Raw genomic sequence first — 27,337 nt, 5'->3', positions numbered from 1 at the left:
CACTTTTTTACAAATGTTTTAACTTTTGATATCATCGGGTAGAACTTCTAAACTTCATATTTTTTCTATAAAATGTAGAAATGCACCATTTACACATATGTAAACAATGGTATTGTGCTGGAGAAAATAAAAATTAGGTTGAAAAGTGGTGGAGTTGCCCTTGAACTCTTTGCTATCAAATTTCTATAAAACATATTTTATAAAGCCATTTTTACATCAGCAGTTGTCAAAGTGCTGTATGTGATTCTGTGCATTTGAGAGTATTGAATTGACACTGCTTGGACATAATGAACATGTACAGTAGATCTTCACCTCCACATTGAGGGTGTAATGTAAGACAATCATACATTTTCAGAACATTTCATAACAGAACAGTAGCATTTAATAACTTTATTTTATAGATCTGTACAACCAAGAATCAAACCTTTGATGAGCCTTGCAAAAACTGACCTGTACATGTTAAATGCTCTAGGCAGGATTGCTTACACTCATTTAAATAATCAAATTATTAATTATCTAGCTAAGCAAACACTTCAAACCAGTCCTACCGACAGAACAATGAGCTTTTTTGGAAGGGGTGAATCAAAAACAAAAAAAACATGTTCCCTTTGTTTCCAGTGTTATACAAAAGTACAGTTAAATATCTTATTTACACAGACCTGCACATGTCTAGATAATTCTGGTTTGATCAAGCATGAAAGGAGTTTGAGAGACAGGGCAGATGGGTGTCATTTGGATCAATGGAGTAATTAATCTATACTGATTGTGACATAACCAAGCTGGAATCAAGGAGGAGAGGACATTGGTTGAAATGGCTCTTTTAAACATGAAGTTGAGGGGCTGACAAGCTCAAACAATATGGCTGCTGCCCCACGCCAGCTTGTGACTCTAACCTTAGCTAGCCTTGACATGTAAGTCCCTTGAATTTGTAGTAAGTTAGTAGCTAGATCCCTGACTTCCTATGGTTCCACAAACATTAGCAGTTATAGGGTAGGGGAGATAGAGTACTAACATTGGACAGACTAATAACTGACATTTAAACACCTTGTAACAGCTGCCTTCTGAACTAGCAGCATGTGAAACGACCTCATAACTAACCATTCCTGAAACATGGTTCAATCTATCCCACAAAACTTGTGAAATGTATACTTCACTAGTAGCAAGGTTGAGAAAGTGCAGTTAACTTATGTGATCAATATGTTTAGGCGGTAAGTCCTTTGTAATGTTGTTTACATGCCAATGCTGTCAGTTTTAATAGTAATGCAGGAATACAGTCAAGGGAAACCGTTAGGTAAGATCCATACTCTATCCTGTTCTTAACTTCAACTCTGCCACAACAAGACCAAGCAGAGGGACGGAAGCTGCCTTTTTACCAGAGCAATCCAATTCAAGTGGGTATGATTAGCAGATGATAGGACAAATTCAAAAGCAGTGATTTTATTAAAAAATATATATTTTAAAATGCATTGTGAGGCTACGAGCCAGAACAGATGAGCGCTCCACATCTAGAAGTACAGTAATAATGTCTCCGACACCAAAAAGCAGAGCACCCAGATGGGGGTTGGGTGGGAGCTGCCCTCTGTGCCTCAGTGGGCAGGACACCCATCAGGAAACATGATCAGATAAACATGTAAAACATTTATTTGGTTCAATAAATGACAAAGCAATTAATTCCTATGCAAAACCCAACAAGACCAAAGCAAAGCTACAGTATGAAGCTTTGAGAAAAGCTACAGTGCATTCGGAAAGTATTCAGACCCCTTGACTTTTTCCATAGTTACATTACAGCCTTATTCTGAAATAGATTCAATTGTTTTTCCCCCCTCAATCTACACACAATACCCCATAATGACAAAGCAAAAACAGTGACATTTTTGCAAATGTATTATTAATAAAAAACGGAAATATCACATTTACATAAGTATTCAGACCCTTTACTCAGGACTTTGTTGAAGCACCTTTGGCAGCAGTCTTCTTGGGTATGACGCTACAAGCTTGGCACACCTGTATTTGGGGAGCTTCTCCCATTCTTCTCTGCAGATCCTCTCAAGCTCTGTCAGGTTGGATGGGGAGCTGCACAGCTATTTTCAGGTCTCTCCAGAGATGTTCGATCGGGTTCAAGTCCATGCTCTGGCTGGGTCACTCAAGGACATTCAGAGACTTGTCCCGAAGCCACTCCTCATTGTCCTGTTGGAAGGTGAACCTTCTCCCCAGTCTGAGGTCCTGAGTGCTCTGGAGCAGGTTTTCATCAAGGATCTCTCTGTACTTTGCTCTGTTCATCTTTCCCTCGATCCTGACTAGTCTCCCAGTCCCTGCCTCTAAAACACATCCCCACAGCATGATGCTGCCAACACCATGCTTCACCATAGGGATGGTGCCAGGTTTCCTTTAGACGTGACGCTTGGCATTAAGGCCAAAAAGTTCAATCTTGGTTTCAACAGACCAGAGAATCTTGTTTCTCATGGTCTGAGAGTCCTTTAGGTACCTTTTGACAAACTCCAAGCAGGCTGTCATGTGCCTTTTACTGAGGAGTGGCTTCCGTCTGGCCACTCTACCATAAAGGCCTGATTGGTGGAGTGCTGCAGAGATGGGAGAACCTTCCAGAAGGACAACCATCTCCACAGAGGAACTCTGGAGCTCGGTCAGTGACCATCGGGTTCTTGGTCACCTCCCTGACCAAGGCCCTTCTCCCCCTATTGCTCAGTTTGGCCAGGCAGCCAGCTCTAGGAAGAGTCTTAGTGGTTCCAAACTTCTTCCAGTTAAGAATGATGGAGGCCATTGTGATCTTGGGGACCTTCGATGCTGCAGAAATGTTTTGGTACCCTTCCCCAGATCTGTGCCTCGACACAATCCTGTCTTGGAGCTGTAAAAAATGTAATCCATTTTAGAATAAGGCTGTAACGTAACAAAATGTGGAAAAAGTTAAAGAGTCTGAATACTTTTCGAATGCACTGTATCTATTACAATAATATCTGCAGTGTGAGAGACTAATTCCTCATGGCTCACTTTCTCTGTACTGCACTGTACTTTCATACGTTGCTGAGTGAAAAGGACCGGTACCTTCAAGGACCTCATTTCCCACCGTGCAAAGGGCCTAAAAACCCATTCCAACCCTCTGGGTACCAAACAGAGTGAGTGAGTTGTCCGCAAGACTTCATTTTGGATCCATTAAACTGCTTTAAGTATGGAAACTGCAACACAAATGTAATGTGTAATAATGTTACGGGATCAGTATGTAGGAGAAAACACAGTGAAGACCATAAGAGGGACACAGACCTGGGCAGGTTAACATGCATATTAGAAGACAGACTGATTTTTTTTATATAAGCACTGGGCATATCCCGACTGAGCAGGGCTAAGTTACGTTAACTCAAAGCCGTTCTGTAAGAGTTCCAGGCCAGGTATCAGAGGACTGTCCGTGGTTGTAGTGTTTCCACACACCAATACTACCGCACGGTGGTGTCTGCTCTTTTGAAGTCTTTAGACAGCTGCACCAAGAGTTACACGAGGCCCCTGGAGTCAGTCGAGGGGGAGGGAAAAGAGTGGCGCTAGTGCACCCCTACCCTTCCGTTGCATGTCCCAGACAGCCAGCCCCATGCCATGTCCCAGACTCTACAGCTCCAGATAACAGTAGTGGATCTGAAATGTAGTGGTGGGGGCACCAGCTGTGATGCCAGGCAGGACGATGGATAGACGGTGAAGGCAACCTGCGATTGCATGGTGACACCCCGGGCCACACAGATGGAGAGAGGAGGGGTCAGGCTGGTCTGCTTGCAGATCAGTTGGAGATCCCAGAAAAGGAAGCCCATTTGGTTTCTCCATAAGGCCACAGTGTTGTACGGACTGGAGAGGCCAGGGCAGATGAGCAGGCCTTCACACAACTCCTGGGACCCCGGTTCTGCGCCTTCTCCTAGTCAGTCACACAGGTCAGGGGGTCGGCGACAGGACTCACCCCCACCCCATCCGGTTCCTTGACTGTAGTTGTGGTGAGCACCAACAAAGCTGAGATCTACATTTATTTTGTCTCCACAGACGAGGGCGTTAGTCACAACCGTGAATCCAGACGCCATTCTTAGCCCCCCCAGGCCTGTATGTCCACGGCTGTCATGATGGGACGGAACGACGAGACACAGCCAGCCAGCACATTAAATGGAGACTGTGGCTATTGCACTACGTACAATAATCTAGAAACCTCACATTTAGCCCAGTCTTCACAGACCAATTCCTTTGATGTCACTATACAAGTGTATATATGTAGTTACAGCTGACAGTGAGGTTAGTTCTCCATTGACAGACAGTGTTTTCTATTGAGTTGAGTTATACATCCACAGCATGATGAGAATCAACAGGCAAAGCTGTGGAGTGAAACGTCAGGTAGGACGAAAAATCGGATCGACCTTTATTTAGTTACAATATAGATTTATTTTAAAAATGTACAAGTACTTTATTTCCCTTTACGTTATTTTGGTGTGTGGGGGAGGAGAGGAGAGGATACTTTTATTCTGAAGCAGTACTTCGTTCTCTTTTTTTTCTGCATACAACCATTTTTAATTTCCTTTTTGAAACGTGGTGTAAAAACCCAACAAACAAAATCAAACAAAGAAAGTATTCCCAAATCCAGTGGTTGTGTTCTTCCATTGAAGTGTTATGGATTGTTTCTGGAGGGCTGGTGGGGTCAGACTCCAGAGATTAGGTGAGAAGAAGGGGTCTAGGAGGGGTGTGGTGGAGCTGAGAAGGGGTTGAGGGGTGGGGGTGGGGCAGCAAGGTTCAAAAGCTGTCCACCCAGGTACCCAATGCTCGCTCTGCCAGTGTGCGGTTCACTGATACCAGCTGGAGGGAAGCAGAGAGCAAGATGGAGAAAGATAGATTCATCATATTAGTGTAAAACAACATCATTGATACCGACAGTGTAGTTAGCCAGCCATCATCTGAATGTTTACCTGAAATGTCTAGGGCTACAGTGGGGGGAAAAAAGTATTTAGTCAGCCACCAATTGTGCAAGTTCTCCCACTTAAAAAGATGAGAGAGGCCTGTAATTTTCATCATAGGTACACGTCAACTATGACAGACAAAATGAGAAAATAAATTCCAGAAAATCATATTGTAGGATTTTATATGATTTTATTTGCAAATTATGGTGGAAAATAAGTATTTGGTCAATAACAAAAGTTTCTCAATAATTTGTTATATACCCTTTGTTGGCAATGACACAGGTCAAACCTTTTCTGTAAGTCTTCACACGGTTTTCACACACTGTTGCTGGTATTTTGGCCCATTCCTCCATGCAGATCTCCTCTAGAGCAGTGATGTTTTGGGGCTGTCGCTGGGCAACACAGACTTTCAACTCCCTCCAAATATTTTCTATGGGGTTGAGATCTGGAGACTGGCTAGGCCACTCCAGGACCTTGAAATGCTTCTTACGAAGCCACTCCTTCGTTGCCCGGGCGGTGTGTTTGGGATCATTGTCATGCTGAAAGACCCAGCCACGTTTCATCTTCAATGCCCTTGCTGATGGAAGGAGGTTTTCACTCAAAATCTCACGATACATGGCCCCATTCATTCTTTCCTTTACACGGATCAGTCGTCCTGGTCCCTTTGCAGAAAAACAGCCCCAAAGCATGATGTTTCCACCCCCATGCTTCACAGTAGGTATGGTGTTCTTTGGATGCAACTCAGCATTTTTTGTCCTCCAAACACGACGAGTTGAGTTTTTACCAGAAAGTTCTATTTTGGTTTCATCACCATATGACATTCTCCCAATCCTCTTCTGGATCATCCAAATGCACTCTAGCAAACTTCAGACGGGCCTGGACATGTACTGGCTTAAGCAGGGGGACACGTCTGGCACTGCAGGATTTGAGTCCCTACGCGGCGTAGTGTGTTACTGACGGTAGGCTTTGTTACTTTGGTCCCAGCTCTCTGCAGGTCATTCACTAGGTCCCCCCGTGTGGTTCTGGGATTTTTGCTCACCGTTCTTGTGATCATTTTGACCCCACGGGGTGAGATCTTGCGTGGAGCCCCAGATCGAGGGAGATTATCAGTGGTCTTGTATGTCTTCCATTTCCTAATAATTGCTCCCACAGTTGATTTCTTCAAACCAAGCTGCTTACCTATTGCAGATTCAGTCTTCCCAGCCTGGTGCAGGTCTACAATTTTGTTTCTGGTGTCCATTGACAGCTCTTTGGTCTTGGCCATAGTGGAGTTTGGAGTGTGACTGTTTGAGGTTGTGGACAGGTGTCTTTTATACTGATAACAAGTTCAAACAGGTGCCATTAATACAGGTAACGAGTGGAGGACAGAGGAGCCTCTTAAAGAAAAAGTTACAGGTCTGTGAGAGCCAGAAATCTTGCTTGTTTGTAGGTGACCAAATACTTATTTTCCACCATAATTTGCAAATAAATTCATTAAAAATCCTACAATGTGATTTTCTGGATTTTTTTTCCTCAATTTGTCTGTCATAGTTGACGTGTACCTATGATGAAAATTACAGGCCTCTCATCTTTTTAAGTGGGAGAACTTGCACAATTGGTGGCTGACTAAATACTTTTTCCCCCCACTGTATATGAACCATACACCACAATGAAAGACTATCCACTTTACCAAATTGACATTTTTACAATTACATTGTAGTATTTCAAACATTTTCATGCCAAATCCCATGATCAATTTGAACGTACCTCTTCTCCAACCATGTTCCACATCTGGACCAATGGGAGACCAGTGTTGTTGTCGTAGTTTGTGACCTGGAAGAGAGGAAACAGCCAGGTTAGCAACAAATTACCTTCTGTGAAGCGTGCATTACTGTAGAGCGCAGTGCCTTCCAGTACAGTGCCTTCCAGCTATCTGGATGTTGTATTTTTGTTTACCTGTGCAAGCAGTGCTACCCCTCTCGTCATCTCCTCCAGTGCAGAGGTGGCCTCGGTTGAAAAGCTGTTTTCTCCTGTGGATGGATGTATTTATAGATGTGTTAACGCAGATTTGACAACCTTCCACAGGCAGGATGACTTCGGAACAGTTTTACATTCAATTGGATTTGTTTCTTGATTTTGGAAATCATCCTTGAGAATAAGACATCTATCGCAATTGTAAAGTGATACCATGTCAAATAGCTAAATTAAATGACATTACCTGGAAGAGGGGCGATGTTGTCCAGTAATACTTCTGCACCTTGGAACGGTAATGTTACAAAGTCCGACCTGAAAATAAGGGTTTTACATAAGAACAGTCAGTCAGTTTGTAGAAAGACCCACCATACCTTCTTACATAACATTATATATGATACAACTATTTTTGACCAGAGGGGGTCACAATTTTCAAACAAAAAGGGTTGAACGAATACATAGGAGTACTGGGGTCTATTTTATCTAAACTCAATTCAATTTAGGAAAGAAATGAAGGAACATTTTATGAAAACAGCTTTGAAAGTATGTAAAGATTCCAGTTCTTCTGAATTTCAGTTTTGACAACTTTTTCTGAATAGACCTGAGTTGGAAAAAATTTGCCCACAACCCTGAAAACGTGCATCAACTATCCATGCTTTTTTCAGCCTCCAGAGTCATTTGTGTCTGAGGGGGGCCAACCTTATTTGCCGTAGTGTGTCGATCTTCACTCGGTCATAGCCACCATAGTCCACATATCGGATCTCAACCTCGTTGGTCTCTTTGTAGAAGGAGATGACTTGGGCTCTCCACCAGGCTCCCTCTACCGCCGGCGCCGCACAGATCACCCCCACTGAGACAGAGAGAGGGAGAGCATCGAGTCTGGATCACACACACACCTGGTTCAAAAACATCCAGACACACACGTCCCTCCTTGGGGGTCTCTTACCCTCAGCAGGCGAGGGCAGGGTGGGTGTCCCTGGCTGGGAGTAGCACAGGAACATCTGCTGGTCCAGGCTGCGTAGGGCGTGGTACGTAGGGTGTGTGTGCTGCTGAACGAAGAGGTGACCCGCTGACACAACGTTCACTACGATCACCTCCACAGTCACACCGCTGGGGAGCAGGAGCTGAGAGAGGAAACCGAGTTAAGTTTGTATTTATTATAGATCCCCATTGCAGCTACTCTTCCTGGGGTCCAGCAAAATTAAGGGAGTTATACATTTAAAAAAAAAACATTACAATACATTCATAACAGATTTCACAGCACACTAATAAGTGTGTGCCCTCAGGCCCTTACTCCACTACCACACAAAATCCATGTGTACGCGTGTATAGAGCGTACGTTATCATGTGTGTGTATGCGTGTGTCTGTGCCTATGTTTGTGTTGCTTCACAGTCCCCGCTGTTCCATAAGGTGTATTTTTATCTTTTTTTTTTTTTTTTTATCTGATTCTACTGCTTGCATCAGTTACCTGATTGTGGAATAGAGTTCCATGTAGTCATGGCTCTATGTCAGGGGTGTCAAACGTACGGCCCGCGGGCCGGATCAGGCCCGCAAACGGGTTTAATCCGGCCCGCGAGATGATTGTGAAAAAAAAATATATATATATTTTTTTATTATTATTATATATATATATATATATTTTGTAAAGTATAAGAATGCGCTGCAATTTTTCAATAAAATAAACTGCTGTTCCAATTGCGTCCACTGGATGGCGCAATAGCAATTGTGTTAAGCAAGCAAACTGTTTATACCGGGGCAGAGCAAGTAGGTCAAGCACGTGCAGCCAATGAGCTACTTTGTTTTGCCCGCGATATTTATTACGGCTTCTACTTTTAACATTATGTGCTTTGGCACCCTCATTGCCCCAATATGTCTCTGTCAAAAAAGAGAAAAGTGGACGCAGAGTGCAGAGTGTTCCAAGAAAAATGGTCATCCTATTTATTCACGGAATTGAATGGGAAAGCTGTATGTTTGGTGTGTTCAGAGCATGTTGCAGTGCTGAAAGAATATAACCTTAGTCGCCACTATGTGAGTCTTCATGCCGACAAATATGACAACTTTCAAGGACAGCGGAGATGAGAGAAGGTGAATGAACTGTTGGCGGGTCTGAAGAAACAGCAGTCTGTGTTTACTCACAGCCGAGACATCAGTGACGCTGCAGTGAAAGCTAGCTACCTCATTGCTAATGAAATCGCAGTGGCTTCAAAACCATTTAGTGAGGGTGAATTTGTAAAAACATGCATGATGAAGGCAGCGGAGATTGTGTGCCCTGAAAAGCGGCAGGCTTTTGCAAATATCAGCCTGACAAGAAACACAGTTGCAGACAGGATTTCCGATCTTTCAGTGGATTTGGACCGCCAGTTGAAGCAAAAAGTAAAGTCATTTATTGCGTTTTCGGTTGCAATTGATGAAAGCACGGACATTACAGATGTTGCACAACTGGCCATTTTCATCCGCGGAGTTGATGACACATTAACCGTCACCGAGGAGTTCGTGCCGATGACAGATACAACGACAGCAGCTGATATTTTTACCGCACTCGTCGGCGCGCTGGACAGGGTCGGAGTGGACTGGTCCCGCGCTGTCAGCCTGGCTACAGATGGTGCGCCCTCAATGATCGGGAAAAAAGCAGGCGTTGTGACAAAGTTCAGAGAGAAAGTGCAATCTGCAAATGGAGGACGTGATTTTTTGACTTTTCACTGTATTTTGCACCAGGAGGCTTTGTGTTGCAAGTCATTAAAGATGGATAACGTCATGAAGGTGGTAATCCAAACTGTTAATTTCATCCGATCCAGAAGCCTGAATCACCGTCAGTTTGACAGCCTTCTCAGAGAGAAAGACCACATCTATGGCCTGCCATACCACACTGAGGTAAGATGGTTAAGCCGAGGTGCTGTGCTGAGGCGTTTCTTTGATTTACGAGAAGAAATTGAACAGTTAGTTCATGGAAGAAAAGGGCAAACCAGTGTTAGAATTTCATTCCGCAGAATGGATGCAGGACCTTGCATTTATGGTGGATGTTACAGAGCACCTGAATAACTTGAACAAACAGCTGCAAGGGCGCAATAAAGTTGTCACGCAGTATTATGACAGCATACGTTCTTTCAAGTTGAAGCTGTCATTGTGCGAGACGCAACTTGCCGGTGGTGATGCAGCTCACTTCCCCTGTCTGAAAAATGTGTGCGCGACCCAACATGTGGCAGACATGAAGCGGTTCAAAGATAAAATAACGGGACTGTTACGGGAGTTTGAGCAACGCTTTCAGATTTATGTTTATGTTTTTATGTTGATGTGCTATTGTTTTTAATTGATTTTATTTTATTTGTATATTTAACCTATTCTTGACTCTGTGGTTCTTGCACTTGTTTGGGGAACAGGATTTCATAATTTTTATCTACATTTCTGCCCGAGAAATGACACCCTGATATAGTTCTGTGATCTGTGAAACAGTTCTGTTAATCACTGAGGCATTGTGTGTTTGTGTGTTCTTTTTCTTTAGAATTTTCAAATAAACTTGACGTGTTTTATGATTAATAGTGATGTTGTGCTTTTGGACACTGTCCTCAGGCTCCAGCTTTATGTTTATATGTTTTTATGTTGATGTGCTATTGTTTTTAATTGATTTTATTTTATTTGTATATTTAACCTATTCTTGACTCTGTGGTTCTTGCACTTGCTTGGGGAACAGGATTTCATTATTTTTATCTACATTTCTGCCCGAGAAATGACACCCTGATATAGTTCTGTGATCTGTGAAACAGTTCTGTTAATCACTGAGGCATTGTGTGTTTGTGTGTTCTTTTTCTTTAGAATTTTCAAATAAACTTGACGTGTTTTATGATTAATAGTGATGTTGTGCTTGTACTATTTTGGACACACTGTCCTCAGGCTCCAGCTTTATGTTGTATGTTGATCGTATTAAAACAAAGAAAATAATCTGAAGTTGTTGTTTTTAAGTTATATATATACCATGATTTTTCCGGTCCGGCCCACTTGGGAATAGATTTTCCTCCATGTGGCCCCTGAGCTAAAATGAGTTTGACACCCCTGCTCTATGTAGTACTGTGTGCCTCCCATAGTCTGTTCTGGACTTGGGGACTGTGAAGAGACATCTGGTGGCATGTCTTGTGGGGTATGCATGGGTGTCCGAGCTGTGTGCCAGTAGTTCAAACAGACAGCTCGGTGCTTTCAACATGTCAATACCTCTCACAAATACAAGTAGTGATTAAGTCAATCTCTCCTCCACTTTGAGCCAGGAGAGATTGACATGCATATTATTCATGTTTGCTACGTGCTGCCCTGTTTTGAGCCAATTGCAATTTTCCTAAGTCCCTCTTTGTGGCACCTGACCACACGACTGAACAGTAGTCCAGGTGCGATGAAACTAGAGCCTATAGGCCCTGCCTTGTTGATAGTGCTGTTAAGAAGGCAGAGCAGCGCTTTATTATGGACAGACTTCTCCCCATCAAATCTGGTTTTGACCATGACAGTTTACAATCCAGGGTTACTCCAAGCAGTTTAGTCACCTCAACTTGCTCAATCTCCACATTATTTATAACAAGATTTAATTGAGGTTTGAAGTTTAGTGAATGATATGTTCCAAATACAATGCTTTTAGTTTTAGAAATATTTAGGACTAACTTATTCCTTGCCACCCACTCTGAAACTAACTGCAGCTCTTTGTTAAGTGTTGCAATCATTTCAGTCGCTGTAGTAGCTGACATGTATAGTGTTGAGTCATCCGCATACATAGACACTCTGGCTTTACTCAAAGCCAGTGGCAGGTCATTAGTAAAGATTGAAAAAAGTAAATGGGCCTAGACAGCTGCCCTGGGGAATTCCTGATTCTACCTGGATTATGTTGGAGAGGCTTCCATTAAAGAACACCCTCTGTGTTCTGTTAGACAGGTAAATCTGTATCCACAATATAGCAGGTGGAGTAAAGCCATAACACCTACGTTTTTCCAGCAGCAGACTATGATCGATAATGTCAAAAGCCGCACTGAAGTCTAACAAAACAGCCCCCACAATCTTTTTATCATCGATTTCTCTCAGCCAATCATCAGTCATTTGTGTAAGTGCTGTGCTTGTTGAATGTCTTTCTCTAGAAGCATGCTGAAAGTTTGATGTCAATTTGTTTACTGTAAAATAGCATTGTATCTGGTCAAACACAATTTTTTCCAATTACTTACTAAGGGTTGGTAACAGGCTAATTGGTTGGGTATTTGAGCCAGTAAAGGGGGCTTTACTATTCTTAGGTAGCGGAATGACTTTTGCTTCCCTCCAAGCCTGGGGGCACACACATTCTAGTAGGCTTAAATTGAAAATATGGCAAATAGGAGTGGCAATATCGTCCGCTATTATCCTCAGTTAACTTTCAAAGGAGAAGCCATCAGGGCAGTCTTGAAATCAATTAGCAGGTCTTGAAGTCTTGAAATCAATTAGCAGGACCTTAACTGTCGTGCAAATAAAACATGTTTGAACAGATTTGAGAGATGGAGAGAGACAGAGAGAGACCCTCCAGGCTTCATTACCCAGGAGGTCATGGGCAGCGAGGGCAGCGTGAGTGGCAGAGGTGGGGGGGCATACAGGTTGGTCAGGTCCAAATCCTTAAACTTCTTCCCAATCAGGGACAACGCTTTGTCCACCTGCTGCTGGGAACCTAGTAGGGACACACACACACACAAATTAAAACACTAGAATTATACTACCAGTATACTATCTACAGTCAAGTGACTCATATGCTCCTTCTGACGGTAGAGGACTACCCCACTCACCCTCTATGTGGCAGATCTGGAACTCTTGAGTGTAAGGCAGGGTGGAGATGTAGATTTTCGCACCAGAGCTTTGCTTCAGGAAGCTCACGTATCGCCCCTGTTTCCCAATTAACCGACCCACCAGATGCTGAGAGAGAGAGGGAGAGAACAGAGACGGAAGAACACATTAAAAGGAGATATTGGGTTAGAATGAATGTGATAAGAGACTCATTTCTAAGGAGCTATGGGATTTCCTCTGAATACTAGTCAATAAGTCAAGTCCCTGTGGTGTGTGTTGGGATGGAGCAGGCTCACCTTTGGTACCTCAATCTCCCAAACGATGAGTTCAGAGCCCATACCCATGGCAGGGCTGCCACTGTCCCTAGCCCCCATGGTGCAGCCGCTGTCCACCGAGTCCATACTGTTCACATCCGAGCCTGGACACACAGTTCTGAGTCAGACAGGTATTTTACTCACCTCACAATTACACACCAAAACAAGACAGGTGTCTCTCACATAAACACACACCTGGATAAATAAAAGGTCCAGAGGATCCTAATAAAATACCAAATAAAATTAAGAAACTGATACACGGGTGCACATTTACACACACACACACACAACTCAAAAGTTTAAGACATTCAACAGATCACCCACTTCAACCCTCCACACACATACGTCAAAGAGCTGTTACCCAATCACACACACACACAGGGAATAAGACCACTAACTGACATTAATCCAAAGTCCACCCACACGTGCACACACCACCATGGCTCTTACCAGGCATATCTGATCACAGTGCTGCTCTGACAGACCAAAAACAATGACACTGGACTGTTGTGATTCTTCACCTTCTGTGTGAATGTGACCTCTAACTTTTTCAGGAACACCCAGCTTTAGGTGTGATTCTTCCCGTTTGTGACATCACAACTTGCCCCCTAAACAAAAGGTACGGCTCCCCAAACACAGTTAGAGTCCCTATAGCCTCAGGGTGGTATCTAGTAGAAGAGTATCTAAGCACTAACTTCATCCTACACTATGAAGGGTAACTAGCCTCCATACTGTTCTGTATTTTATATATACAGTGGGAAGAACAAGTATTTGATACACTGCCGATTTTGCAGATTTTCCTACTTACAAAGCATGTAGAGGTCTGTAATTTTTATCATAGGTACACTTCAACTGTGAGAGACGGAATCTAAAACAAAAATCCAGAAAATCACATTGTATGATTTTTAAGTAATTAATTTGCATTTTATTGCATGACATAAGTATTTGATACATCAGAAAAGCTGAACTTAATATTTGGTACAGAAACCTTTGTTTGCAATTACAGAGATCATATGTTTCCTGTAGGTCTTGACCAGGTTTGCACACACTGCAGCAGGGATTTTGGCCCACTCCTCCATACAGACCTTCTCCAGATCCTTCAGGTTTCGGGGCTGTCGCTGGGCAATACGGACTTTCAGCTCCCTCCAAAGATTTTCTATTGGGTTCAGGTCTGGAGACTGGCTAGGCCACTCCAGGACCTTGAGATGCTTCTTACGGAGCCACTCCTTAGTTGCCCTGGCTGTGTGTTTCGGGTCGTTGTCATGCTGGAAGACCCAGCCACGACCCATCTTCAATGCTCTTACTGAGGGAAGGAGGTTGTTGGCCAAGATCTCGCGATACATGGCCCCATCCATCCTCCCCTCAATACGGTGCAGTCGTCCTGTCCCCTTTGCAGAAAAGCATCCCCAAAGAATGATGTTTCCACCTCCATGCTTCATGGTTGGGATGGTGTTCTTGGGGTTGTACTCATCCATCTTCTTCCTCCAAACACGGCGAGTGGTATTTAGACCAAAAAGCTCTATTTTTGTCTCATCAGACCACAGGACCTTCTCCCATTCCTCCTCTGGATCATCCAGATGGTCATTGGCAAACTTCAGACGGGCCTGGACATGCGCTGGCTTGAGCAGGGGGACCTTGCGTGCGCTGCAGGATTTTAATCCATGACGGCGTAGTGTGTTACTAATGGTTTTCTTTGAGACTGTGGTCCCAGCTCTCTTCAGGTCATTGACCAGGTCCTGCCATGTAGTTATGGGCTGATCCCTCACCTTCCTCATGATCATTGATGCCCCACGAGGTGAGATCTTGCATGGAGCCCCAGACCGAGGGTGATTGACCGTCATCTTGAACTTCTTCAATTTTCTAATAATTGCGCCAACAGTTGTTGCCTTCTCACCACGCTGCTTGCCTATTGTCCTGTAGCCCATCCCAGCCTTGTGCAGGTCTACAATTTTATCCCTGATGTCCTTACACAGCTCTCTGGTCTTGGCCATTGTGGAGAGGTTGGAGTCTGTTTGATTGAGTGTGTGGACAGGTGTCTTTTATACAGGTAACGAGTTCAAACAGGTGCAGTTAATACAGGTAATGAGTGGAGAACAGGAGGGCTTCTTAAAAAAAACTAACAGGTCTGTGAGAGCCGGAATTCTTACTGGTTGGTAGGTGATCAAATACTTATGTCATGCAATAAAATGCAAATTAATTACTTAAAAATCATACAATGTGATTTTCTGGATTTTTGTTTTAGATTCCGTCTCTCACAGTTGAAGTGTACCTATGATAAAAATTACAGACCTCTGCATGCTTTGTAAGTAGGAAAACCTGCAAAATCGGCAGTGTATCAAATACTTGTTCTCCCCACTGTATGTATGTATGTATGTATGTATGTATGTATGTATGTATGTATGTATGTATGTATGTATGTATGTATGTATATATTACATTAAATTATTTTCAAATGAGGAGATATGCTCAACTGTATGCTTTTCTTTGCTGGTGGCAACAGAACAGCCCAATATGATTCTGCAAGCATTCCTTAGTTTTATCCCACTAAAGTAATTTACTCTTACAGCTACTTTTTGCCACAATAGTTGGAATTGGAAAGCAGTGTGTTAAATTCCCTTCCCCCAATTCACACACTCTTGCCTACTTCTGAATAGAGTTATTTTACCAGATCTAAGATCAAAGCCGGTGACTTTCCAAATGATTAACACTTAGTTTGTGCAACATTTCCCTCAGCTTTTTAATGTTGTTAGACGTAATCTAATGTTTAACAAATGTCTCTCTGTGCTGACACAGAAGGCTCTCTTGTTCTTCCCTCAGTTTGCCCATCTGTCTGGAAAAACTTAAAATAATGAAAAACAAAAGGCCTCAGTGCCACGTAGGGAAGTGAGACTCTACGACAGAAAAGTGTCCACGAGCGTAAGTGTGTTCTGTTTGGGAATTTGAGCAGCTGAGGGGAGCCATGTGTAAATCAGTGCTGGGGTGTGCTATGAGCCTGACTCCACTACAGGGTGTGGTCTGTAGTCCTACCTCCAGACTGATCGGTCTCAGTCTCACTCATCCCATGAGAACCGTTCCTCAGGCCCATGGCGTTGAGCCTCTTCACTTCGCCAACAGTCCCCAGCACGTGGCCTGGTAGGGCTGCCATCACCTCTGCCTCGGTCACTACCTCTTCTGGGGCCTGGGGCAGACCACCCAGTCCACCCTCCCCCTCAGACATCCCTGACACCTGGATCAGATCCTCCCGGCTCTCCCTGCTCTGCTGGTCCTCACTGCTGACCCCATCCTCAGAGTGGCACGTACTGCAGGCTGAGTCCTCTGCCACCATCACCCCCTCGTCTCCCTTCAGTTTGTCCAGGTTGCTAGGCACGCCGCTGGCCTCTTGCCTCCCCTCCTGCAAGGATGCTGCTGCTGCCCAGGGGTTACACAGTACGTTCTCTGTCCCCATTGGCTCCCACGCCGGGGCGGGCGGGCAACCGTTAGGCATCCCTTCTTTCTGCTGCTCCCTCCACTCTGTCTCAGCGTGGCTTATTGGGGAAGGCCCTTCCTCCATGTTCCTTGTGAGTGGCTCTTGCTCAGAGCATGGCCTCCCATTGGCCAGTGGGGTGCTTCTGCAGCTGGGCTCGGCGGTGGATTGGCCAAACCGGGTCTCTGGACAGGAGGTAACACTGAGGACCTCCTGGGTGGCTGCCCAGATGACCTCAGTGATCAGACCTGCTGCAAGGTATTCCAGCTCCTCAGTGCTGCCGGGGGCCCCGTTCTCCTGCTGGGGGCCTTGGGCTGGGGAGGCCGGAGTACTGGTCATGACAGCATGGTAGGAGCCCTGCGATGATGTGGGGGTCTCTGGGAAGATGGGCTCATGTGTGACTACTTTCAGGGCCTGGGCCGGCATCTCAGCTGGGACGACAGGCGAGGAGGGCAGCTCATCTTTGGTACTACTGGAGGGGACCGGGAGGGCATCTTTAGCCACCAGCTCCACTTGCAGGTTCTGCGTGAAGGCCACTGCTGCCTCATGTGCTGCTGCCACCTCTCCCTCTGGCTCGGGCCTCTCTGCATTCATCAGGTCTGCTGCTGTGGAGGAACTAGTTGTGGCGTGGGCCGTCTGGGAGAGTACAAGTGCTTCTGATGCTGTGGCGATGGCCTCCTTCACTGGAGCAGGGACCTGCTCGGTAACCGTTGATTTCACCGGCTCTGTAATCAAGGCAATTGCGGCTGGCGGGCTCTGCCCAGTGGCCCTGTGATCTCCCTGGGGAGCTGAGCTCTCCTCCCTGGTCTGTGTTGGTAAAGGCGAGGCTGCGGGAGAAGAACTGCTCCTGGGTGTCTGTTGGCAGCTTTCTACACCAGTGTCTGTGACTGCGTTGGCTCTGTCTGGGTGGTGGGAAGCATCTAGCCTCTCTGTGGGTGAACAGGATGTACTCTGTACCTCTACTGCCTGGGCCTTAGTGCCTGAGATGTGAATCTGTGCTACTACCTCCTGTTCTGTTGACCGTTGCTCTTTGTCCTTGGGTGGTCGGACTCTGCTGCTGGCTGTTCTCTCTCTGCAGCTGTTGCTGGTTGTTGGGGTAGTGGATGTACCGCAGGGGGACACTGTCCCTTTCTCTACCAGGCCGTTGCTGCCCTCACTGGGGGCCGGGGACGTCAGCAGGCCCATGGCCGCTGCCCCCTCTTCGGTGTCGTGGTTGGTGATTCGCTCTTTCTTGCGTGAGATGTACCACCACCAGCCTATAAGCGCCAGCACTCCAGGCAGCGTGTACGGGACAATAGACCGGAACCTCAGTGGCATCTCCTCAGGACCCTAGCAGCTACACCTGTATGTGTGGAGAGCGAGAGAGAGAAAGGCAGAGGTTAGCTTATTGGAGGGAGATATGTGCGTCTTTCAGTTTCACTCATTTGGAGTTCAGGACTATATTGTCAAATAGGATATTAAGTTAAGACAAACTTGCTAACATTTTGAATAGCCTAAGGGTCTCGTTTGACACTTATCCCACAAAATAGGCCTGCGAGGTGCATAATACCTCTGGGTATTATGATAGTGTAAAGACTATAGCAGGTATTCTATGGTGCTGTAGTGTGTACATGTGTAATCACACCCATAGCAACTAGAAGGGTGTGTGAGTGACAAATACATTCCAAATGGATCAGCCCTGTTCACACAGCTCTGACAATACGCATGACACTGGGAGAACAAAATGGGATGATCATAAGGAAACTGTCCTATGGTAGCCAAAAATACTTGCCAAAAAGGCTTTAAGGAAATAAATGCTTTAGAAACCATCATGACAGTTGACAGGTGCGAGCAGAGCTTCAAAGAAACCACAGAAATTAAACCTGATAAGGCGTTACTCCTGTGAAAAGGCCTACACTAACAAATGACTTATAGTAAAGTAGTAAATTCATTCATGCAAATTTACCACAAGCCATCTCTATCTCATGCCACACCCACATACACTTGATGAGCTGCACAATGCTTTGGGATGCACACATTTACATTTTAGTCATTTAGCAGACACTCTTATCCAGAGCGACTTACAGTTAGTGAGTGCATAAAAAAATTCTCATACTGTTCCCCCGTGGGAATCGAACCCACAACCCTGGCATTGCAAGCGCCATGCTCTACCAACTGAGCTACACAGGACTAATCAAGGCATACGACACTGAAGACACAGCACTTTTGACAACAGCTCCTGAACGTAAGATGCTCTTGTTTTGACATGAATGAACATACACATGCTTGTAAAAGCTTGATACCGGACATCGGTCACACCACGGTTTTCTATTGCCTCGTTGAAAAACGTTCAAACAGAGAAATTCCCACTCCTGTGGCTTATAAGTAATATTTGTTTCTACTTCTGAGCTAAACCAAGCTGCAACACAAATATCTAGTCTTCTAGCAGGAGGAGAAGCTGTGCCACCATCAGGGCTAATGTTAAACCTCCCAGTACCTACTGGGCATGCCCAGCTCCTCCGCTGCTGATTGGTCGAAGCACTCGATGTTAAAAAAGGAAGTCTGTGCATGCCTTTCCTTAACAGACCCAGACTGTAGAAGGAAGGAACGCATCACAGGGGTGACTCCCTCGCCTCCCTCCCTTCTTTCTCCCAGCCTACTAGGGTGTGTGACAGCTGGGCCTCCACTGTCCCTTAGCAAGCACGAATACACACAAACACAGCAGGCACATACACAGCAGCCAGGTCTGGGTCACTGTGAAACTGGACTTTGAACTCTATGGCCTGGAACGTGCAGAACAGTCCATCTGCACTGTACAGGTAGACAGCCAGGGGCCACGATAGGTCACATTCACAGAGAGGCTGTGTGTGAGGAGGCTCTAATCACTGGGGTTTTAACCATAGTTCAGTTCCTTCATACCCCACAACTGAGGCGGACTGGACTTTCCAATGAGCAGAAACTTGCCCCATTGCAATTAGCCATTTTCTTAGACAACTGATAGAAAATGAGGGCCATCCAGTGCCATTTGTATGCGTCCATTATGTATTTCACCTTTTCAAGGGACAACAGCACACAGCAGAGGGCAGCAGAAGCAACACACTAATAACTTCCTAGAAACTTCCACACACCTCACCTGACAATACGGAAGGCGTGAGAACCTCAATGAGCATCTTGTTTTACAGAGTTTATGCACCTCTAAGAGGCTCGGAGATGAATGACATGGGATTAGGTGAGGTGAATTGTGGGCTGCCCTAACACTGACCCAGGTAAAGGTGTTGATGTGCAGGGAAAAAACTGGTAGGCTTCAAATGCCTCCAGAGAAACCAAGATCGGGTCATTTTCAGTAGGGCAGAGATCAAAAACGAAGGTTTCTTATTAGACAAGTTCACCAATGCCACGTTTACACAGGCAGCCCAATTCTGATCATTTTCCCACTAATTGGTATTTTGACCAATCACATCAGATATTTTTCTGATCTGATCAGTCAAAAGTCCAATTAGTGGTACAACATTTATGTGCTGCCTGTGTCAACACAGCCTTAGTAACTCCACATTTCAAAACCTGTTCTCCCTATTCGTCATGACCCAGTAGATTCCCTATCAAAACAGAGCCTTAGTGGCATGTTCCACAGTGAATGGCAAGGTGCATGGTCCTGGTTAGTAAATTATACATCCCTTGCTGTCCATTTCAATAGTCTCCATAAGCAAATTATATAAATTATTGTGTAGCCTTATCTTATATCATTACCATATATCCAAACGTTATTGTAGTATGCTTTCTTTGGCTAACTAAAACTATTGTGTAGGCTGAAATACACAGTGCCATCATCAGTCCTCTTTCACCTTTGTAACAAATGTATGCATTCTAAAAACATCATACAAAATCTAAACTAGCAGACAGGCGACAAAGCCAGCCACTAAAACAACAATTTGCTCCATCATTTTTGGACATGAGGGGCTTTCCGGAATTCCAATGGTGGGATTCCTGCAGGCGGGATATAGTAAGGCAGTGATGTGGAGGGAGTCACTGGGACTTCATGGTTGAAGGGCAGGGATTAGATAGGGGTCAATCAGATAGCATTAGTCACACAGGGTAAGACTGGCAGGACCACCCCCTCCCCATCCCAGAGAAGCCCACCATCACTATGGCCCCATCTGGCCAGTTGTGGCTTCTTAAGCGTCCCTATATAAACCAGCTAACCGCAACATCCACCCCCAGGGTAGACACAAACAAACATGTCACCGTCATATGTGGCCTGCACAGCACACTCAATAAAACTGGATAGAAAAGCAGAAAGCTTTTGGAGTTTCACATTGATATGTATAGGATTTTCTGATCAAATGTTGTTGGATGGAAGACATTGGATTGAAGGTCTAATGCAATAGAAATTAAAGAACAGTGGCGTTATATGATTTTAAGATACATTTTGAGAATACTGTGCTGAAGAATGCTATTTAACTGAATAGATTGCAAGTTGCAACACTGTTCATCATCACAGCACCAGAGTTAATAATTTGCGCAACCATCAGATTGATAATGCAGAGCAGAGGAAACCTAGCCCTAGCAGTTGTGCATTTGAGCCTAGCCCCACACCAGTTTCCCTGTTCCAGCCTTGTCAAAACAATGTCTGGATTTATAATGAGATTCACTGATTGGCTATTCAGGATGAAGGCAATGTAATCAGCACCATTTAACTTAAAATTGACTGATAAATAAACATTATATTATTTCTCCAATACTAACCACCAACATGGTGGAATATATCTAATGTGAATGAAACAGCAAACTGATCAGGGCTATGTCTAACCAGTTTTGCATGAGGCCAAATAGGGGCATCTTGCGGAGTAAAGCTTTAGTACAATACACACACCACACTATAAAATCATACCATGTCTGATTAAGCAACATGCTGGAACTAGTATCACTTTATATGCTGGACCTCAAGGCTGGTTCATCATAGATTCCTCTAGTTATGCAGACTAGTTTCACAAGCGTTTCAAGTGACAGACCCTATGTGAAGGTCCATGACACCTTGCTAGCCTTGTTTGTTAAAGACGCACTCCAAGCTCCTTTTTACCTAATTTATCACCCGATTTACTTAACCAAAAGCACATCTCAACAGGTAGTCCAGGTACCCTCATGACATGGCACAAGACAGGGTGGATCCTCTATTGTTCCCGCAAGCAAGGGGGATGCGGATGACATCAGAGTGCACCCATCAGACCAACTCCTTGAATGGCCAACTCTTGAAGTTGGCACTTGTGTAAAAAACTAAAAAACGATTTTGCTCAAAACATATGTTGGGGTACCATTACGTGTGTATATTACTGTATGTATACTTGGGATATTGTTTTTCAAAAGAAAAAGTCGCTAGAGTGCTTCAGAAAATAAAATCCCTAGTGTCATGAGTTGTTCTGACGTTCACCTTTGACAAGGTTAGAATAACGCCCACTACACAAAGTTACTCCAGCGGCCTAATAAAATGAGTTAGTCTCTTTCTCTGTGCGTGTTCCACTCCACCGCCTGCCTACTGACTGGAGACTCGAAAGAATCAAGCTGCGCTGCTGTACGACCTTGGAGGTAGATAAGGGGAGGGTCACTCGGCATTTGCTTTACATGTTACAAACCATACAATGAGCTGACCACGAGCAGTTTATTACACAGCAATGCTGCATTGGGAATACGAGGCAACCTTGTAAAACACACCTACGATAATAACGCTTCTCCCCCAGTCGAGAGCCTTCTAGTCCTCAATTGTAAACTATCCTACGAGGAGAAGTAATCCCATAGCAGTTCACACAAATGCGGGACCAATAATATTTTATTGTAGGCTCTATAATAATCATGTTAATGTGATGGCGAATATTTACATAACAGATTCATTGCACACCGACTGTGTCCTATAAAACAGTGCCTCTGAATTAACGTTTCAGGGAATATTTTATGGTTGATTGAGCAGGCTACATTTGCACGACGTTGCTATGGGGCTTCAGAAATAGCCTGTGCACCGCTACTTGATAACCTATACCATAGGCTTTAGCTAATAATTGTAATTCCAGAGCAGAGACTGACACATTATGCGGTTAAATGTAGGCTCCCTGGCAAAGTATCGAGGCTACCAGTGTTTGTGCAATAGCTGCATAAGGGCAGAGTGTTTGGGCTAGGTAACTTGCTAGCTATGACCTACACTGAGTAATAAAAGCATGGTAGGCCGCAGCGCATGATGATTTACAATGTATCAAGTTAGCCCAACACTATTGTAACAAACACTCATTAAACCGTGAAAGGCCCATGGACCACGATTTAAAATCACAAAATGACAATACTTTAACCAAACACTATATATTCGATATCTTGGCGAAACGGTGCATTTACGTGCCTAATTTATTTAAGCCTCCATTCGGCTACGGTTAGCCATCTTCGTTGAGTCTGAACTATGACTGACACTTCATTCACAATGTTGCTGCGATGCACGCGACAAATTGTTTCGCTACAATGTAGCGGCAATAACGTTTAAATTGAGTCCTGGCAGAGTCGAGACAGTAACTCGTGACCAAACGTCGCATATCGTGCATTATGATATTGTGGTCGTCATGTAGACTAGCCTGGCAATGCTAGGCTAACTCTGCAGCGTGGGCCTCGAAACCTTCACGTTAGTTTGCTAGCTGGACATCGTGGATAGCCACCTTGTTTGCTAGCAATTAACATGATCCGTCCAAGCAAACTCATGGACACAAAATTGTGATTTATATGTTGAGTCCATTGTCATCTTAGGACGCCGAATAAACTACATAGTTCGATGTCTGCGTGAAACATGCACTCAATGACAAGGGCTGTAGCCGCTGCACATTTCAAGAATGACGATACATTTGTAACCACTTTAATGAAACGACTGTTCCATTTATTGGAATGAAACACTTTGTAGTGCATCATTATAGCCAACTGGCGAAACAACCTGAGATTGTTACAATGATGTGGCTAGCCAGGCTACATACTTATGTGGGTCTCTGGTTGTCAATTTTACACTAGCACCTCTGGATAATACTTACAGTATTTAAGCGTCCTCCGCGCCGCCACGGTGACTTAAATTATCGTGATATAATGTTACGTATTCCGGGCCCGACTCAATCCCAACGTCTTCCCCTACGCTGTGTCTATCTTTCTGTATCCTCCCCACGTGTTGACCATCCAAGTACTAGACTCTAAAAACAGACCTAACAGCTGATCAAACCTCGCGATAATGGTGCAGAAGGGAGACGACAATGGAGGCGGTAGTCTCGCGGGGTCATGCAGATGCGGTAACATTTTATTGTAACTAAGGACACTATTGTCTCTGAGTAGTTCTTTAACTAAATCAGGGGTGTCAAACTCATTTTAGCTCAGGGGCCACATGGAGGAAAATCTATTCCCGAGTGGGCCGGACCGGAAAAATCATGGTATATATAACTTAAAAACAACAACTTCAGATTGTTTTCTTTGTTTTAATACGATCAACATACAACATAAAGCTGGAGCCTGAGGACAGTGTGTCCAAAATAGTACAAGCACAACATCACTATTAATCATAAAACACGTAACATTTATTTGAAAATTCTAAAGAAAAAGAACACACAAACACACAATGCCTCAGTGATTAACAGAACTGTTTCACAGATCACAGAACTATATCAGGGTGTCATTTCTCAGGCAGAAATGTAGATAAAAATAATGAAATCCTGTTCCCCAAACAAGTGCAAGAACCACAGAGTCAAGAATAGGTTAAATATACAAATAAAATCAATTAAAAACAATAGCACATCAACATAAAAACATAAATCTGAAAGCGTTGCTCAAACTCCCGTAACAGTCCCGTTATTTTATCTTTGAACCGCTTCATGTCTGCCACATGTTGGGTCGCGCACACATTTTTCAGACAGGGGAAGTGAGCTGCATCACCACCGGCAAGTTGCGTCTCCCACAATGACAGCTTCAACTTGAAAGAACGTATGCTGTCATAATACTGCGTGACAACTTTGTTGCGCCCTTGCAGCTGTTTGTTCAAGTTATTCAGGTGCTCTGTAACATCCACCATAAATGCAAGGTCCTGCATCCATTCTGCGGAATGGAATTCTAACACTGGTTTGCCCTTTTCTTCCATGAACTGTTCAATTTCTTCTCGTAAATCAAAGAAACGCCTCAGCACAGCACCTCGGCTTAACCATCTTACCTCAGTGTGGTATGGCAGGCCATAGATGTGGTCTTTCTCTCTGAGAAGGCTGTCAAACTGACGGTGATTCAGGCTTCTGGATCGGATGAAATTAACAGTTTGGATTACCACCTTCATGACGTTATCCATCTTTAATGACTTGCAACACAAAGCCTCCTGGTGCAAAATACAGTGAAAAGTCAAAAAATCACGTCCTCCATTTGCAGATTGCACTTTCTCTCTGAACTTTGTCACAACGCCTGCTTTTTTCCCGATCATTGAGGGCGCACCATCTGTAGCCAGGCTGACAGCGCGGGACCAGTCCACTCCGACCCTGTCCAGCGCGCCGACGAGTGCGGTAAAAATATCAGCTGCTGTCGTTGTATCTGTCATCGGCACCAACTCCACGAACTCCTCGGTGACGGTCAATGTGTCATCAACTCCGCGGATGAAAATGGCCAGTTGTGCAACATCTGTAATGTCCGTGCTTTCATCAATTGCAACCGAAAACGCAATAAATGACTTTACTTTTTGCTTCAACTGGCTGTCCAAATCCACTGAAAGATCGGAAATCCTGTCTGCAACTGTGTTTCTTGTCAGGCTGATATTTGCAAAAGCCTGCCGCTTTTCAGGGCACACAATCTCCGCTGCCTTCATCATGCATGTTTTTACAAATTCACCCTCACTAAATGGTTTTGAAGCCACTGCGATTTCATTAGCAATGAGGTAGCTAGCTTTCACTGCAGCGTCACTGATGTCTCGGCTGTGAGTAAACACAGACTGCTGTTTCTTCAGACCCGCCAACAGTTCATTCACCTTCTCTCATCTCCGCTGTCCTTGAAAGTTGTCATATTTGTCGGCATGAAGACTCACATAGTGGCGACGAAGGTTATATTCTTTCAGCACTGCAACATGCTCTGAACACACCAAACATACAGCTTTCCCATTCAATTCCGTGAATAAATAGGATGACCATTTTTCTTGGAACACTCTGCACTCTGCGTCCACTTTTCTCTTTTTTGACAGAGACATATTGGGGCAATGAGGGTGCCAAAGCACATAATGTTAAAAGTAGAAGCCGTAATAAATATCGCGGGCAAAACAAAGTAGCTCATTGGCTGCACGTGCTTGACCTACTTGCTCTGCCCCGGTACATTTGTAAAAAAAAATTTTTTCCCAAAATCATCTCGCGGGCCGGATTAAACACGTTTGCGGGCCTGATCCAGCCCGCGGGCCGTACGTTTGACACCCCTGAACTAAATCATGTAATTTCATACGAAGCTGACTTCCTCGCTGTACATGGTCTCTTGACTGTATCATTGGACACATAGTCCAGCAGACGCTGCTGAGGGGAGGAAGGCTCATAATAATGTCTGGAACGGATAAAATAGAATGGCATCAAACACATGGTTGATACCATTCCAGAATTCCGCTACAGCCATTACCAAGAGCCTCTCCTCCCCAATTAAGGTGCCACCAACCTGTGGGAGGGAGAATCTCAATTGCATACTCCTTGCGTCCTCTTCCCTCGCCTCCTTCTCAAAACCCATTGGATGAGAAAGCCAGAATTCCCTCCCCTCTGACCTTTTACTCCAATGGGCTTTGAGAAGGAGAGGGGACGAGAGGAGCATGCAATTGAGATTGTCCCATAGGCATAGGTTGTCCTCTGCATTGTATATTTCCTTCTTGAGCACTTCTCTTACCCATAACTTCAGATGGTGTTAACAAATCATGGCTTTTAAGTCGAGCGCAAAACTGTTCTTACTAACACTGGAATAATTAAATGTATATATTATAGACATTATAAAGAAACGTACTGCTTTACAAAAAAAGCACAATTATACAATATTATCACGTATTTACAGTGTAGTAAATATACATTTTTTTAATTGTACACAAAATATTTAGAGGTGAACATACCGCTTAAGAAAAAAAATCGCACCAACACTCGAGACACATTAGATGTTGCACAACATCAATAAAACATGCCACATTTGAGGATATTCAACTCTACAAAACCCTTCACTGTGAATCAGAATAGTGCATGTCAACCACTAATTTAAGCGACTATGGTTACTCTCAATATATGTCTTTGTCATCCCGATGGACACCAAGGGGCCATCCTAGATCCTGAAGGCAGCTATGGAAAACTGACATGTTCTTCTGACGGTTACACTTTTGATGAATTCACCCAAGCTATTTGCCCTGGCAGTTGTCTAATCTTAGTGGTCACAGGGATTCAAAAACAATATTATATATATATATATATATATATATATACCTTGATATTTAATTGTGTAAATTGCATTTGGTACCCTTCTTAAGTTCTGCTACACACTATATATACAAAAGTATGTGGAGAAACATTCAAATTAGTGTATTCGGCTATTTCTGCCACACCCGTTGCTGACAGGTGTATAAAATCGAGCACACAGCCATACAATCTCCATAGACAAACATTGACAGTAGAATGGCCTTACTGAAGAGCTCAGTGACTTTCAACGTGGTACTGTCATAGGATGACACCTTTCCAACAAGTCAGTTTGTAAAATTTCTGCCCTGCTAGAGCTCCCCCGGTCAACTGTAAGTGCTGTTATTGTGAAGTGGAAACATCTAGGAGCAACAACGGCTCAGCCGCGAAGTGGTAGGCCACACAAGCTCACAGAATGGGGCCGCCGAGTGCTGAAGCGTGGTTGCAACACTCACTACCAAGTTCCAAACTGCCTCTGGAAGCAACTT

At 44.2% G+C, this 27,337-nt stretch overlaps 1 protein-coding gene across 1 annotated transcript; it reads right to left on the bottom strand.

Annotated features, from left to right (window-relative positions):
• Positions 1 to 375: 375 nt before the first annotated feature.
• Positions 376 to 23,549, bottom strand: LOC311101844 (uncharacterized protein). The gene is made up of 11 exons (XM_084143055.1): positions 23,463 to 23,549; positions 15,999 to 17,776; positions 12,954 to 13,075; positions 12,660 to 12,786; positions 12,417 to 12,544; positions 7,828 to 8,005; positions 7,581 to 7,731; positions 7,129 to 7,196; positions 6,867 to 6,940; positions 6,678 to 6,743; positions 376 to 4,830 (listed from the first exon to the last, which is right to left on the bottom strand). Exons 2-11 carry the CDS (start codon positions 17,749 to 17,751, stop codon positions 4,768 to 4,770), a joined length of 2,730 nt encoding a protein of 909 aa, XP_083999181.1. The 5' UTR covers positions 17,752 to 17,776; positions 23,463 to 23,549; the 3' UTR covers positions 376 to 4,767.
• Between the last annotated feature and the right edge of the window lie 3,788 nt (positions 23,550 to 27,337).

Source organism: Coregonus lavaretus, assembly GCF_964263955.1.
Source record: "Coregonus lavaretus genome assembly, chromosome: 26".
Classification (NCBI taxonomy): domain Eukaryota; kingdom Metazoa; phylum Chordata; class Actinopteri; order Salmoniformes; family Salmonidae; genus Coregonus; species Coregonus lavaretus.
The sequence above is the reverse complement of the archived record's forward strand: the minus strand, read 5'-3'. Positions and strand labels throughout refer to the sequence as shown.

Bases quoted from the DNA above. Each gene is read 5' to 3' on its own strand.
- LOC311101844 (XM_084143055.1), bottom strand. From the start codon at position 17,751: ATGCCACTGAGGTTCCGGTCTATTGTCCCGTACACGCTGCCTGGAGTG. The intron at 8,006-12,416 runs GTAATGAAGCCT...TTCCTCTCTCAG, and splicing joins CGCTGCCCATGACCTCCTGG to CTCCTGCTCCCCAGCGGTGT. The intron at 7,732-7,827 runs GTAAGAGACCCC...TCTCTGTCTCAG, and splicing joins CCTGCCCTCGCCTGCTGAGG to TGGGGGTGATCTGTGCGGCG.